This window comes from Erinaceus europaeus, chromosome 10, assembly GCF_950295315.1.
Source record: "Erinaceus europaeus chromosome 10, mEriEur2.1, whole genome shotgun sequence".
NCBI classification, from domain to species: Eukaryota; Metazoa; Chordata; class Mammalia; order Eulipotyphla; family Erinaceidae; genus Erinaceus; species Erinaceus europaeus.
In genome coordinates, this window is record NC_080171.1 from 80990418 (window position 1) to 81006774 (window position 16357).

At 44.2% G+C, this 16357-nt stretch overlaps 1 protein-coding gene across 3 annotated transcripts in view; it reads left to right on the forward strand.

The window, feature by feature from the left end:
* The first annotated feature begins 10417 nt into the window (after positions 1-10417).
* SNX30 (sorting nexin family member 30) overlaps positions 10418-16357 on the forward strand; it is a 137380-nt gene continuing 131440 nt past the window's right edge. For all 3 annotated transcript variants that reach the window (XM_007534759.3, XM_016193271.2, XM_060199963.1), the window contains exon 1: positions 10418-10954. In XM_007534759.3, coding sequence (XP_007534821.1) covers positions 10799-10954 — 156 coding nt within the window. In that variant the 5' untranslated portion in view covers positions 10418-10798. The remainder of the gene's footprint in view (positions 10955-16357) is intronic.

Sequence of the window (16357 nt, forward strand, 5' to 3'; positions counted from 1 at the left end):
GACTAATCTCTTGATTTCTTTACCACCTCAAGCTACAGATGACAGTTATCCCTTCAATTGCCTGTCTTTTATTTATTTATTATTATTTTTTGGGATGTCAGGGCTTCATGCATGCAAAATTCTATTGCTCCTAGCTTAATAATTTAACTCTTGGGGAAAAATTGATTTCAGATAGAGAGAGGGAAAAATATGCATGGTAACATCTGCACTCTACTGGGTAAGTTCTTTCCCCACCGCATCTTTTTTTTTTTTTTTTTTACAGATTCATTCATTCATTCATTCATCATACAATAAGAGAGAAGATGAAACCAAAGTAACATTCTGGCCACATGTAGTGCTGGGAATAGGGGCCCAGGTTAATAAACTATCACTCTACCCACTGAGCTACCTCCTAGCCACCCACTGTCTTTCACTGCTTGATTAACACAGGGTCCTTGGGGGTCTCAGTTGGGAGGACATTGCAGTTTTTGTCCATGTGATGAAACACCATCAGCAGCTATAAAGGACATCCTCCCTACTCTATGTATGGAGCAGTATACTGGAGCAGTATGAGAATAGCTTAAAACATACACTGTTCTCTTCTATTAGTAATTATACTAATATATCAAATTATGATTTTGTAGCACAAGCCCCATTTTTTAAAAGAGACAGGGATATGACTTATTTTCTGGCATCCCTTTTAAGCATTTCAATTCCCAGATAGTATTGGCCACGTGCCTGTAAGTCAGTGCTCCAGGGAGTTCTGAGTGGTAGTAGTGCTGACCTTAATTCTGAGGCTGTACAGAGAACTCTGCTCTCACCTCAGCATTAAAGGGCTTTGCACATTTCCCCTCCCTCCACTTCACCATGGGAGACTGTATGTTTGGTCTCTCTCTCTCTCTCTCTCTCTGTCTCTCTCTTTTAAATTTATTTAAAATGAAAGGAAGAATGGGAGAGCCAGAGCATCACTCTGGCACATGTGATTCTAGGGTTTGTACTCAAGAGTTTTATGCTTGAGAGTCCAAGGCCTTATCCATTGTGCCACCTCCCAGTTCATGGATGTGTGAGTCTCCTAAGTAGATCTTAGGTGTGCTTGACCTAATTATAAGTGGAAGTTGCATGAGTAAATTCAGAAGACTGACAATCTTAAAAAGATGTGGACCTTGAGAAGCCACACACCACTTCCATTGAAACTCGGAGCTGAATGAACCTTCTTCATTCTAGGGAGGTGGCTAGGGAGGTGGCACAGTAGTAAAGTGCAGGACTTGCATGCATGAAGTTACAAGTTGGAACTTTGGCATCAAGTGTGCCAGAGTGATGCTCTGATTCTTTCTAATTATGAGAGAGATTTTTTTTTAAGTCTCACAGAAGACTGGCTTTGATTTTACAGTAAACGAACAATCCAATAGATTGTTGGTTTCTATTTTTAAAAACATTTTATTTATTTATTTATTATTGGATAGAGAAATAAAGAAACTGAGAGGAGGAGGTAGAAAGGGAGAGAGACATAGGGACACTTGCAGTACTGCTTCACCACTCATGAAGCATTCTTCCTGCAGGTGGGTACCAGGGGCATGAACTTGGGTCCTCGAACACTGTAATGTCAGTGCCTATCCAGGTGCACCACCACATGTGCCCTAGAAGTTTCTATAGTTACAGGCTACAATTCTCTCAAAGCAAGCAGAAAGAATCTCATTCATGGGTGTTGCTGAGGACTTATTCTGATGCAGTCTCCGCCCCCAAGTTTTTCTATGCTCCGCTAAATCCTAGAGTGCCCCCTTTCAACCGATCCTGGCTCCGCCCCCAGGTTTTTCTATGCCCCGCTAAATCCTAGAGTGCCCCCTTTCAACCAATCCTGGCCCTACACGTCACCCCTGGTTGTCGCCCAATAAAAAGCCCCCTCACCCCTCCCCTCTCTCTCTCTGGGCTCTCGGCTCTCCCTCTCTGAGGTCTCGCTCCCTGCTCCCCCCCCCCCCCCCCCCCCCCCCCCCCCCCCCCCCCCCGTGGTTGGCCATTGCTGGCTGGCTCCACGTGGTCTGAACCAAACCTCCCCCCCATCCTATAATAAAGATCTGTGTACCCCTTTGCTCTGGAAGTCCGCTCTCTTCTCCGCGGTGCAGCCCGACACCAGACTGCCTCAACAACATCTGGCGCCCAACGTGGGGCACGAACCCACGACCCTGAGATTAAGAGTCTCATGCTCTACCGACTGAGCTAGCCGGGTGTTGCTGAGGACTTATTCTGATGCAGTCTCCGCCCCCAGGTTTTTCTATGCTCCGCTAAATCCTAGAGTGCCCCCTTTCAACCAATCCTGGCCCTACATGTCACCCCTGGTTGTCGCCCAATAAAAAGCCCCCTCACCCCTCCCCTCTCTCTCTCTGGGCTCTCGGCTCTCCCTCTCTGAGGTCTCGCTCCCTGCTCTACCCCCGGGGTCGGCCATTGCTGGCTGGCTCCACGTGGTCTGAACCAAACCTCCCCCCCATCCTATAATAAAGATCTGTGTACCCCTTTGCTCTGGACATCCGTTCTCTTCTCCGCGGTGCAGCCCGACACCAGACCACCTCAACAACACATGGGTATGTGATGAGTACAACTTCCTGAATCTCCCATAGTGGTGGAGATGGTATGGGGGAGTAGGGGAGACCCAGACTTGTGTGCTGCCACTTAGAACCCAGGAACACTAGCAGACTTAATGACCTCACACTGCTAGGAATTTCCTTGGCATGTTACCTCACTTAGAACTGAGTATAATTTTCTATTTCTGCCCCCAGCACCATCTTGCTACACATCCCTGTGCTTGCAACCTCACATCCTCTGGATCAGGAAGAGTTTGTAATGTCTGGCATTAGTGTCATAAAGTGCAAGGGGTTGGGGGATGGCTAGGAAGGGCAGGTTGGGACCACTACAGTGGTAGAACTTAGGGTGGTAGAACTGCAAGTAGAATTGAGAGGCTATGTTTTAGAGCTTTTCCATTAGAGAGCAATGTTTATAAATCTTTTACATAGATACAGACATAGCTACATAGATACAGACATAGCTGTATCTGTAGGGAATACAAGCTAATTAGGTTTCTATTACCTCTGACACAAATATTAAATACTAAGTTAGAAAACTTTGCACAGTAGCCCAGGAAGTGGCACAGTGTATAGAGCATTGTACACATGAGGTCCTGATTTTGATCCCCAGTATTACATGTGTCAAAGTCACATGTTGGTTTTTTTCTTTCTTCTAATAAATAAATTAGTAAAATTTTGCCAGATAGGGCTGAGCTTTAGAGGACCACAAGCCAGTGTAGCTATCAAAGACTATTTTTTGTCTTTCTAACTAATTTTTACCCTTTTGAGGGGCAATCACGTCTCTCTTGAAAAATGCATTAGGAGTAGCACCACGTGGGTCTCTACCCATTACTCTAGATCATGATGTACACATTTATGAAGTGAGAGTCACAGATCAGACACCTTTTTATGTAAACTGAGCACTGTTCAGCTCTGGTTTATGGTGGTGCCAGAGACTGAATCTGGGAACTTTGGTGCCTCTGGCAGGAACATTGTTTGCATAACCACTGTGCTGTCTCCCCAGCCCTTTTAATGTAAAATTTTAATTGAAGTATAACATAAAGGTTATGCTTAATGGATTTTAACAAAAGACCACTCTCCAAATCAAGAAATGGAATATTATTAGTACCCAAGAAACTCATAAAAGTAACACACTGTTCTAACTTCTAGCACTATTTACATTAACCATGTCTGCTTCTGAGTTTCATACAAATGAAATCACATAGCAGATAGTTTTATCCATCTGACTGCTATTGTTTCATTTGCTTTTAAGATTTATTCACTGTGTTTCTTCATTCTCATTGTTGTATAACACTCCACTGTATGAATGTACTATTGTTGATTGTCACATGAGTTTTTTGTTTGGGTTACTACAAATCTCCATTGTGGTGAAGATTCTTGAACCCATATTTTGATCAATATACATATACATTTCTGTTGCTATATTGTCCTGGGAGTAGAACTGCTGGTTCATCTAATGAGCTAATGCTTGAATGTTCATCTATGTTCATCTTTTTTTTTTTTTTTTGCCTCCAGGGCTATTACTGGGGCTCAGTGCCTACACTATGAATCCACTGCTTCTGGAGGCCCCATTTTTTTAAAATTGTTGTTGTTGTTGGATAGACAGAGAGAAATTGAGTGGGGAGGGGAAGGCAGAGAGGGAGAAAGATAGACACCTGCAGACCTTCTTCACCACTTGTGAAGCAACCCCCTCCTGCTGGTGGCTTGCACGGGGTCCTTGTGCCTGTCCTTGTGCACTATGTGTGCTCAGCTTCTTTTAAGTAATTAATTAATTTGATAGAGACAGAAATGAAGACAGAAGAAGTAGAGAAGAGAGAGACACAGAGACACCTGCAGCTCTGCTTCATCACTCCTGAAGCTTCTCCTCCTGCAGGTGAGGACCAGGGACTTGAATCTGGGTGCTTGCTCATGTTATCATGTGCACTCAACCAGGTGCTTTACCATCCAGCCCCTGAATGTTCAATTTTTACATACCATTCAAGGATCATGCTAACTAGTGAAACTATCATGAGACACACAGCCAGAAAATAGGTTTTTCATCCTATCAAAAGATTCACTGCTAGTAGAACCCAATGCCAAGGTTTCTATTTCTTGTCAACTCAAGATCTTCTCCAGCGCAAACTCGCTAAAACGTAATTCCACAAAAGAATATACATTATCAGGGTGGGGTGGTGGTGTACCCAGTGCAGCACACAAGTTACTAGGCACAAGAACACAGGTTTAAAACCCCTGGTCCCTGCACAAAGGGGAAGCTTCATGATCGGTGCTGCAGGTGTCTCTCTCTCACCCTACCTCTCTGTTTCTATCTATATTAGAATAAATAAATAATAAATAAAATAGAAAAACTAAACAAAAACTAGCTGCCAGTTATCAAGCCCCAGAAGAAGAAGCCCCAGAGATAACACTGGTGGTTAAGGACAACAGCTTATTGCCCAAACACACCCACATCTCCTAAACTGCTTTGTGAAAAAATTCAGTATCCCTTAATTGATGGTAGTAGTGGTTCATGGTAAATTTTATTTCTACAAACTCTTTTTTTTTTTTTAGTAGTCAGCTCCTTTCCCTCCCCTAACCACCAAATTTGAGTATGGTGAGGGTTTGTAAATCATCTGCTTCATTGTAGGGCCAGAGCTATGTAATGACTCTATCAATAAGCAATTTAGCTCACTTGAGCTCTTCACAATTTTAAGCACCTGGTAGATGTTCTAGAAAAACAACCATTAAAGTTTAGGGCAAAAGGCCCCTGTAGTTGAATTTTGTAAAATTCTGCCCACAAAAACTTTTTGAAAAACAAGAATTTTTTCAAAGTAGGCATTGAAGACTGATTTTCAGCATCTGGGAGATAGGTCACTTGGTAGAGAGTACATTTTAGTATGAATTAGGACCTAGGTTTGAGTCCTGAGTCACCACATGGGAGTACTAAGCACAGAGGAAGTTTCTTGAGCAGTAAAGCAGTGCTATGGTGTCTCTTTCCCCTTTCCCTCTCTGTCATCCACCCTCTACCTTAAAAAGAAAAGAAAGAAAGGGAGTCAGGTGGTAGTGCAGTGGGTTAAGCACAGTTGGCACAAAGCGCAAGGACCTGCATAAGGATCCCAGTTCAAGCCCCCGGCTCCCCACCTGCAGGGGAGTCGCTTCACAAGCGGTGAAGCAGGTCTGCAGGTGTCTATCTTTCTCTCCCCCTCTCTGTCTTCCCCTCCTCTCTCCATTTCTCTCTGTCCTATCCAACAACAATGACATCAACAACAACAACAACAATAATAACTACAACAATAAAACAACAAGGGCAATAAAAAGGAAATAAATTTTAAAAAAATTTAAAAAAAGAAAATAAAGAGTCCATCAGTTAATTGTAGTGGCAAACAATGACAATAACAACAACAAACAAACCAACAAAAAGAAAGTGATTTATAGAAGGTTTGAAATGCTAATGTAGTTTATAGTAATGAACAGACCATAAGAACAATATATATATATAGCCTCCAGGGTTATTATTATTGGGGTTTGATGCCAGCACTATGAATCCACTGCTCCTGGTGGCCATTTTTCCCCATATTATTAGGTAGGATAGACAGAAACTGAGGGGAGGGGAAGATAGAGAAGGAGAGAGACAGAGAGACACCTGCAGACCTGCTTCACCATTTGTGAAGTGTTCTCTCTGCAGGTGGGGAGAAGGGGTAGAATCCAGATCCTTGCACAGTCCTTGTGCTTTGTACTATGTGCACCTAACCCAGTGTACCACCACCTGCCCCCCAGAACAGCACTTCTTTAAAAAAAATTAACTAGAGACAGAAAAATCAAGAGGGGAGGAGTAGATGGGAGCAGGGGTGGAGGGCAGTGGGGAGGGAGAGACACCTGCAGCACATCTCTTGTGAAGCTTTCCCCCATAGGTGGGGACTGGGGGTGTGAACCTGGGTCCTTGCACATTGTAACATGATTGCTTAACCAAGTGAACTACCACCTGACCTCCAGAACTTAATGAATAGTTTGTACATCTGCATGAGTATCATCTAGGAAATTGTCAGGCTAAAGCCAGAATCTCTGGCATAGGTCTAGTTATATGTATTTTAGTAAACTCACAGGTGGTTCTTAACTCTAATTCCATGTTGTGTGTTGCATTACTAACTATAGAAGGTCTCTGGGGCATGGGGACCAGGAGCTGCAATATGAAAAGATAAAATGATCTGATCATTTACCCACAAGTCACACTGTTGGTTGCAGGACAAGTTTCAATTTCTCATTTGCAAAACTCTTCAGATATTGTCTTCAAGTGGACCTGCTGGCTTTTGCCTTATCCTCAGTCATTACTGGCTAAATTAGATTATTCACACAGTTTTGACTCTGTTGATGACAGTGCCTTCTCAGTTGCCCCTCTTGTTTGAGGCAGCCCTCTACCTGTCACTCTGAATGTTCTTTGAAAACCTCCTTTGTCCTTATCAGCCTTCCACTTCAGAAATGGTGGTGTTATTTTGAGGCACAGTTTGGGATGCCATGTAGAATAAAGCTATGATTGTGTTAAAGACCAGAAAGGGATAAGCAGCTAACACAAACATGAATGAGGCCTAAGCACATGCTGTACCAGGGGGGAGAAAGAAAGAAAGCTTCATGTGATTCTACTTTGTTTCTGACATCTGGGTATTCATGTAAAAATCCTGAAAGACTTGCTATTGAGGTTTACAGCACCCAAGCTCAGCAAAGTTAGTAAATTCTGGGGCTCAAAGGCTTGTCTCCTGAAAGGTGATGAAGATTCCCTCTGGTCAGAGACCATATGTTGTGTGTTTGGGCTCTGGTGCCATCTACTCTGTGGAACCATGCTTATATACCCAGTGAGTGCATTCCTCCTTAGAACTCACTTTTAGAATTCAGACAAATACTGCAGTCGCCTGCCCTGATATGACAGTTTATGCTGCATTCTCATCACTGTAGTTAGAATGTAGTAACAACAACAACAAAACTGAGGTCAGACTGTGGTATACAGATTGAGAGAACATATTACCATGTACAAGGACCAGGGTTCAAAGTTCTGGTCCCCTACCTTGAGGGTGGGGGGATTGGAAAGAAGCTTCAGAAGCAGTGAAACAGTGCTACAGGACTCTCTCTCCATTCCTCTCGATTTCTCTCTGTTCTCTCAAATGAAAGAAAGGAAAAAAAAAAAGGGGGGGGGGAGTCACCACCGGGAGTGACAGATTTTTTGTGCAAGCACCGATCCCCAGCAATAACTTTGGTGGCTAAATAAATAAACTTCTAGTAGAAGCATAGTCATATACTTTGGGACACAACATTATTTTAGTAGCAATTGCCCACCACAAGAACACTGAAATAGAACAGGAAATGATGAATATGAAAAGATATCCCTGGGCTAAAAGTGAATGGTAGAAACATTACACCAAAATGTTTTCTATGGAAGTACACTTTTTTTAGTTTTCATGACTACCCACTGGATCACTGTGGACAGATGCCAATGACCAACCGAATAATTAGAGAATAGTTTTGTCTTTTAGGAACTCTCAAGTTTTGTTTTCATTTTTATTTTTGGGAGCACAGAATAGTACTCTAATCTACACTGAGCATGAGTTTGGCATATATAGTGCTTAATTATGAGAACTCTAAGACTGTCAATTCAGAAGAATAGTAAAGAAAATCTGACGAAGAGGAAAAGGGAGTTAACATACAGGGAGCATCTATTTTGTCACTTTTACTAGGATCTTGCATAGAGAATGGTATTCTCACAACCACATTAGGTAAGTAGTGATATTATTTCCCTGTGTTCCACCTTTTCAAGGTTAGGAAAGAGGTTCATCAGTTTAGATAATTTGCTTATGGTCACCTACTTGTAGTGACAGAGCAAGATCTCAAATGTGTGAATTCTCTTTACACCTTTCCCTGGTGTCCTGAGGAGAAAACTGTGTGGAGTTTTATTTCATTTATTTATTTATTTATTTATTTGTCATGAACTTTTCTGCTGGAGATTCATGCCTTCAGGATTCCAACATTCCCAGTGGAGTTTTCCTTTTAGATAGACAGTGAGAGGAAATAGAGAGAGGGAGACTGAGACACCACTCCATTTGTAAAACTTCCTGTTTGCATGGTGCTCGCATGGCATGGGGTGTACCAGGTGGAACCAAATCCTTGTGTATGGCAAAGTGAGTGCTCTACTAAGTAAGCTATCTCCTAGGCCCTGTGTAGAATTTTAATAAAATAGGGGGTCGGACGGTGGCGCAGTGGGTTAAGCGCACGTGGCGACCAGCGTAAGGATCCTGGTTCGAGCCCCCGGCTCCCCACCTGCAGTGGAGTCGCTTCATGGGCGGTGAAGCAGGTATGCAGGTGTCTATCTTTCTCTCCCCCCCCCCTCTCTGTTTTCCCCTCCTCTCTCCATTTCTCTCTGTCCTATCCAACAACAAAGCAACGTCAACAATGGCAATAATAACCGCAACAAGGCTGCAACAACTAGGGCAACAAAAAGGGAAAAAAATGGCCTCCAGGAGCGGTGGATTCATGGTGCAGGCACCGAGCCCAGCAATAACCCTGGAGGGAAAAAAAAAAAGAATTTTAATAAAATAATATCACTATTATGTTAGACCTAGTTGTTAAATAACACTAACAAAAGCTATGTTATACACCTGTAGAGAACTCATTTCTAGTTAAATTCATGCTGTTTTAATGCTAATCAGGCCACAATAGGGTCTGTAGTAGTTGCAAGCACCTCTTGATTATAAAAGTGTTAATTTTAACTCTAAGAAAATCTGACACTGGTATTCCTGCGATGAAGACACAACATTTAAGTTGTTCCCAGCACTCTCAGAAGCCTATTTCCGACAACCAAACACTCTCTGAATCCAATCTGCCCGTATCTGGGAGAGATAAACATTATGAACCAATGAATTATACCGAAGGGAAAAAGGAAAGGCCTCCCCAGCTCAGTGAATCTGTGTGCCGTATTTAGGGTCAGCCTCAACCCTTTGCATTCTCTTTCACTTGCCTTTTTTTTTTTTAAATAGATGAAAGCACGGACAGAACAAAGAATTCTAGCCTAAAGATTAATGATTAAAGGAACCTAAGGGATTTGGGGGTAGGAAAAATAAACATGCCCTTCACCATGAGGCAGCCTACCTAGTACTTTGCTAGTACAATCTGCTCTTGCATGGACTGATGACCTCTGCTGAAGTACAGAAGCTGCAGAGAAAGGTAGCGTGGAAAAGCGGGGTGAATCTCCACCCCCCCCCCCACCAAAGAACCGGAAGTAATGTACGTCCATTCTGCTGCCAAAGGGAGCTGTGAATGCAGCTCAGCCCCAAACCTGGAAAAGCAGCATAACAGCCTGAAAAAAAACTTGAAACTCAACTGTTTTCTCAGAGGCAGTTTGGTCTATGTGTGAGTTTGCCATAGATAATCTGCAGCACTCCCCTTTTTTATTCAGTGATGCTCACTCTTCGAAGGCTGATCCTTATTACGTAATCCTGGCTTAACTGCAGAAGGGGATCTCAGTGTGCATCGTAGAAACCCCACACTGCCTCCCTGAATTCCTTTCCAGTTTCCCCACTCACTGTCTTCTTTCAACCTTTCATGACATTTTTACAAAATGCATGGCAATTCCTACCATATTGGGTTATTTTAGAAGCCAGAAGACTCCTACTCTCGTGGGCACCCCAAAGTCCCCAGCTCCAAACGTGGCGCACCAGGAAACGCAGGTGGAATGGAACAGGTTTCTCCAGCGTTCACCTCTGATTTCCGTTAAACATTTGCTTTGGAGACGGTGCGCAGTCTTCGCAGCACCGGCCGCCCGCAGGCGAGGGTGGACTGGCGGAGCACAGTGCGGCGGGCTCTGGGCTCACTTCCTGCGGGGCGCCTGGCCGCGGGTTGAGGCGGCGGGCGGCGGGCTGGGGCGGAGCTGCCAGGCTCCTTGCTCCCCGCCCTCTCCCGAGGCGCTGCGGGGGCGGGGCCGGGAGCTGGCTGGGCGGCGTGGCTCTACTAATTGGGCTCTGGGGCCGCCGAGCGAGCTGACCCGCGCGGACTCGGGCGCAGAGCGGAGGCGCGAGGAGCAGAGCAGCCCGGGCAGCGCCGCCCGGCCTGACCCAGCCGCTTCAGTGTAGGGCCTCTGGTGGCGACGGCGACTTCCAGCCCGACCGGTGCAGGGCCTCGACCGAGCGGCGGCTGAGTGGGGCCTTGGCCCGGGCGCTGGGGAAACCCGCCCCGCAGGACAGCGGGAGGAAGCGGCCGCGGCGCTTCCCTCCCGAGCAGTGCGCGCCATGTCGGGTGGGCCCCCCAAGGCCCTGCAGTCCACGGGGCCGCACTCCCTGCGCGACATGCCGCACCCTCTGGCCGGGTCCAGCAGCGAGGAGGCCGTGGGCGGCGACAGCACGCCCAGCCCGGACCTGCTTATGACCCGCAGCTTCGGCGACAAGGTGGGGACTTGCAGTATTGGGGGTTAGGGGAGGCTCATTTTGGTGTGTGTGTGTGGTGTGTGTGTGTGTGTGTGTGTGTGTGTGTGCTCATTTTGGTGTGTGTGTGTGGTGTGTGTGTGTGTGTGTGTGTGTGTGTGGTGTTTTCACAGTTTCGAGCCCTTCTGACGACCGTACCGCGCCCACCCAGGCGCCCCTTCCGGAAGGGCGGTCGTGCCTTCGCCCCCAGATCCTTGGGGAAGAGCGTCATGTTTTTGCCGTCCCTGCGGGGTCTCAGTCACTAGGGGGCTTGCCCGGCTGATCGCAGGCGCCGGTAACAAGTGGTGTGGAGGGGTACTGATTGCGGCTACGGCTGGGGGGGCCGGGCAGAGGCTTGTGTGCTGTACTAGGTGTTTGAGACCTGGGAAGGGGGTCCCAAATTCCTCCAGCTGCATCCCTGAAGGTTGAACTGCGGAGTCACTTGTAGCTCCTCTAGTTCCTTGGGACTGCAAAAAAGCAGGAGTTAATGGTTTTCCGTGGACTGGGCAGCGTTGATCTTGGTTGCCAGAGTCATTTTCTTCCCGCGTCTAGTTCTGGAGAGAGTGACATGTAGTTGGGTTTGCTGTGCGCCCCAAGGAGTCACCTGACTCAGATCCCAGCCAGCGCGGGGAGGGAGGAGAGTCTTGCTGTGGTTTTGTCTGAGGCCCCGTTCACCTCTGACGGCCTCCCACACTCTTTAGGTTTGGCAGAGTCTGGTTTTGTGGTTGATGGAAAGCCAGCTCGCCCTTTGACCTTCTTTGTACAAAGGGAGGCTCTTGGTTTTCTTAGCTCTGAGTAGCAACCTTCCTGCTGATTTTAGGAGCAGCAGAATTCAGGGATGGGTAAGGGGTGACACCCCCCTCATCCCTACCGCCATTTCATCTATGACCAGGACTTGAGCTGTGATTGTGTTAACGCTGCTATTGCCACTTGGATATTAATTTCAGAAATCAGAAAAGCTCTCAACACTTGTGATCAGGATTTCCTTTCCTTATTAAAATACTAGGTGAATTCCTCATTATCCCAATACTAAATGCAACCAGGAAACCTTTTTCTCCCTTAGATGGGAGGATATGTGGTACAGTATAAATGACTGTGGTCACTCAAAATAGCTAGCAGGTGGGTCTTGATGTACCTTTAGAAGGAGGGGTTGTGAAAGCAAGAAGTGGGAAGTGGGGGTGGGGTAAAGCTTTAGGAGCAGGAAGATCAAAAGCTCGTGAAACCAACTGATAGAGCAACTTGAGTTGTCTGTGTGTGCACCTATTTGTGACTTTTTAAAGGGGTATGTCACTTGGAAATATCTTGTCTATTTTTGATACTCAGTAACTATTGAGTGACAATGATTTGTTCCTCTTTTAGAGATAGAGAAATGGGTCCTACATGTATGTAGGGTAGAATTGAGTTTAAGGTTTCTGTTTTTCCTCTCATCTATTGCTGTATAACAGATTACTACAGAATTTAGCATCTGAAAATAGTGCTTGTGGATCAAAATCTGGGAGCAGGTTGGGTGGGTGGTTTTGACTCAGGTCTTCTGTGAGGTTGCAGTTAAAACTGACCAATCGTTTGGGGAGAGGATGTTCACTTTCCAGCCTTTCCCACTTGGTTATTGGCAGTCCTAAGCTTTCCTCTATAGATCTTCCTTCCTTCCTTTTTTCTTTTCTTCTTCCTCATCCTTTTTTTTTTTCTTTTTTCTTTCTACAGGATTTCTTGACAAGGTAATAGGCTTCCCTCAGCATAGGTTCTCCAAGAAAGTGAGAAATCACAACTCAAGACACAGTTTTGTATAATCTAATTTTGCAAATGACATGTCTGTCATATTTTCTATGTTGTCATCAGGCCTAGGTTGGTACAGTGTGGGAAAAGGATGTGCTGTCCAGGATCATTTTGGAGACATCTTAGAGACTGAATGCTATGCATGGCTATTTAAAATACAGCAGATCCTTGATCTTAGTGGCCTGGTGGTGACACACCTGGTTGAGTGCACATGTTACAATGTGCAAGGACTTGGGTTCAAGTGTCTTGGTCCCCATGGGCAAAAGGAAAGCTTTATGGATGGTAAAGCTGCAGGTGTCTCTTGTCTCTCCCTTGTCCTCTCTCCTATCCCTCTCGATGTCTATCTCTGTCCAATAAAAAAAAATACAACATATTCTTGATCAGCATTGTTCAAGGTCCTTTTTGTAGAAAATATTTTGATGGAAATAAAATATTAAGGACTGGTTTTTGTTATACATCACTTAGCTGTAAATTACAGTTTCCAAAAACTCACTGATGATATTAAGTGAAAAATAATTGTGTTTGTTTAATGATCTGCTCTTAGAAGATACCTGGCTTAGTAAAATAGCTATTTTACTAATAAGGGCTGGGGAGACAGTGTACTACCAAGATCTTGTTGGTGGATCTATAATTAATTCTGGCTTTCTTTACAGGGACAGTTCTGTGAGAAGGATAATGAAAGCATTATTATTAATTATTGAATATTTAATAAGTCTCTTTACAGTTGTGAGAAATATGAAATCTCATATGTATAATTAAAGTAAGCCATTATTCCTTAGAGGCTAAGCAATGTAATTTTTTTAAACCACATATATATGCACACATATATATTCATATATGTATATTTCTTCTTCTTCTTCTTCTTCTTCTTCTTCTTCTTCTTCATCATCATCTTCACTACTCAGAGCTGAATTTTTTCAGGGAAGAGAGAGAGGCCAGGTCAAAGGGAGAGAGGGGAAAAGTTCCATAGCACCCCAACTCCTTTCAGTGCACTGGCGGGGAGCTGGGTTTGAGCCTGGGTTCTGTGAATTTACAAAGCAGGGGCATTATCTAGGTAAGCTGTCATGCTAACTCATAATGTAGAGAGAAGATAGCAGGCAACAGTGGAGGGAAGCCTTCCCTTTGCCCTGCTTTCTCTTGCCCAGGTGCATGGGGGTTAGGTGGGGGTCACTGGAAGACAGCTAAGTGCTTTGATCTGTCTTTGAAAAGAAGCATGCTTTTCTTGCCTTTTTGGACATGAGGGTTGTGATCTTGAATGATTGATTCAGAAGTCAATTCTGGACTGGGAAAATGAGGGATTGATAGGCTGTGCAAAGTACATTTTGATATATTATACAAAAGGAGTTCCTTTCTGTGGACCTAGGATGTTGCCATGAATAGGGGAACCTTGCATCTTGGTCCACCTGATACTTCTGAGTAGTGTCTGGGGTGCTGGGTTCCTAGGAGGTAAAGATCAATTGTGGTGGCCATTCACCAATTTCTAAAGTCATTCAAGCTACATGAGATGGAAGGTTACCTTGCTATCTATCAAAGGTAACGAGGATTAATTCTTTTGATGCTACTAGCTAAACACACCAGGCTTTCTGTCTCTGTATCCTTAATCTTCACCTAAAATGTAAACAAATCACTTGGCCCATGTCTCTTGTTCACTTTCTTCTGTGGCCTGCTCTCAGCTGTTTCTCCCCTGACTTAGCCATTCATTCCTATGTGTTACCCCAAATTTAACTAAACCCTCTCCTCAAGCCCCAATTCTGGGTAACATCCTTACCCGTAGCCTCATCCTCTTCACTGAACTCTTGCATCTCTTCCTAGCCTCTACCCCTCTAGTCATTGTTTTCCCTGAAATCTTCAAAAGGGAAGTGTCTTTTCCTTTTAAACCCCACTTATAATGACCAGGAGATGGAGGTCAGTATCCTCTGTCTTCACTGCCTTTTACAAACCAAACTCTTATTTCTTTGAGGCTTGTGTCATTCTTTTTGTTCATTCAGCAAATATTTGATGGTCTCCCACTGCTGTAGGTACTTGAACCAAATTGACTGATGATCCTTTCAGTCCCTCACCCTCAGTGGGTACATTTTACTGAGTATATACTATATTATCTAATACATGCTATGGAAGGAAGAGAAAATGTGGTGGGGGTTATTGGGAAAGGGGTCTGAGTAGAACTTACTGAGAACTTGAATAGAGCAGAGACCTAGAGGAGATGAAGTCAGTGGATACCTGAAGTATTCAGGTGGAAGAGACAATCACAGCAGAGGTTTGAAAGCACAGGACTCAAGTGCCGAGGAATAGCTCAGAGACGGGGCAGAGTGGCAGTGAAGAGTCCTTGGTGTCCCATAAAGGAGGGGCTCATACTGTGTAGGGCCTCATAGACAATCCAGAGGACTTTGACCTCTTTGTCCTTTACTGGGTCTTGAGTTGAAAAAAGAAAAAAAAGGTTTGACTTAGGTGTTAAAAAGGATCAGGTTCCTTTTAGTTGAAAGGATATAAACTAGATGCAAACTGGTTACAGAGAAAAAGTTGGACCCACATTGTTGAAAAGCCCTGGGTATCTTGGCTAGAATTTGAATGCAAGTAAGTAGGTAACACTAGGTATTCCGGTAATGTCAGGAATCTGTCACTTCCCATCTCTTGGCTCTGTCTCCTTCTGTGTTAGCATTCTTCTCAAACTGCAGAAGGGATGTATTCTGCAAACAGCTTCACAAATTCAGCAAAGAGTACCTTTCCTTAGAGTTCCAGCAAAAACTATGGGCTGGTGCTTCATGAGCCTAAATTGGGTCAGGCATTGAAATTAATCTTAGTAACTCTGATTGCCCAGATTTGGACCAAGTGCTTACCTTTGGAGAATAGAGGAAGGACGCTTGTATTTGTTCGAGCTGTGAAATATATCATAAATTATATACACACCTATAGTGTGTGTGTGTAGTGTATGTATATAATGAATAAAATGTAAATATACAATTTAAAGAATAACAAAATGAACATTCATATTTCTACTCTCTTACCCCAAGATTACAGACCTCTTACTACCTTTTTCTTTCCTCTCATCTTCTAATTTCCCTGTACTTAAAAAATTTTTTTTTATTATTTATTTTCCCTTTTGTTGCCCTTTTTTTAATTGTTGTTGTAGTTATTATTGTTGTTATTGTTGATGTCATTGTTGTTGGATAGGACAGAGAGAAATGGAGAGAGGAGGAGAAGACGGGGAGAGAAAGAGAGACACCTGCAGACCTGCTTCACCACCTGTGAAGTGACTCGCCTGCAGATGGGAAGCCAGGGCTCCAACCAGGATCCTTACCGCCAGTTCTTGCACTTCCCGCCACCTGCACTTAACCGCCCATCTCCCTCCCTGTACTTTTATTCATTAAAGTCTTTATTTACCTTGTATATATACTAGGCATATATGCAGTTCCACTATTCCTGGGCTGACTTTTTTTTTTTCCTTTCATTTTAGAAAAAGTAGAAAATAGAAATACATCACAGCACTACTCCACTCTGGAGTACCTGGAGCCCAGGTGCATATGTATAATAAAGCATGCACTCTATCAGGTGAGGTGTCTGCTAGCCCATCATTAGAATATTTAGCTCCAATTTACTCTCTTCTCAAATTATGGC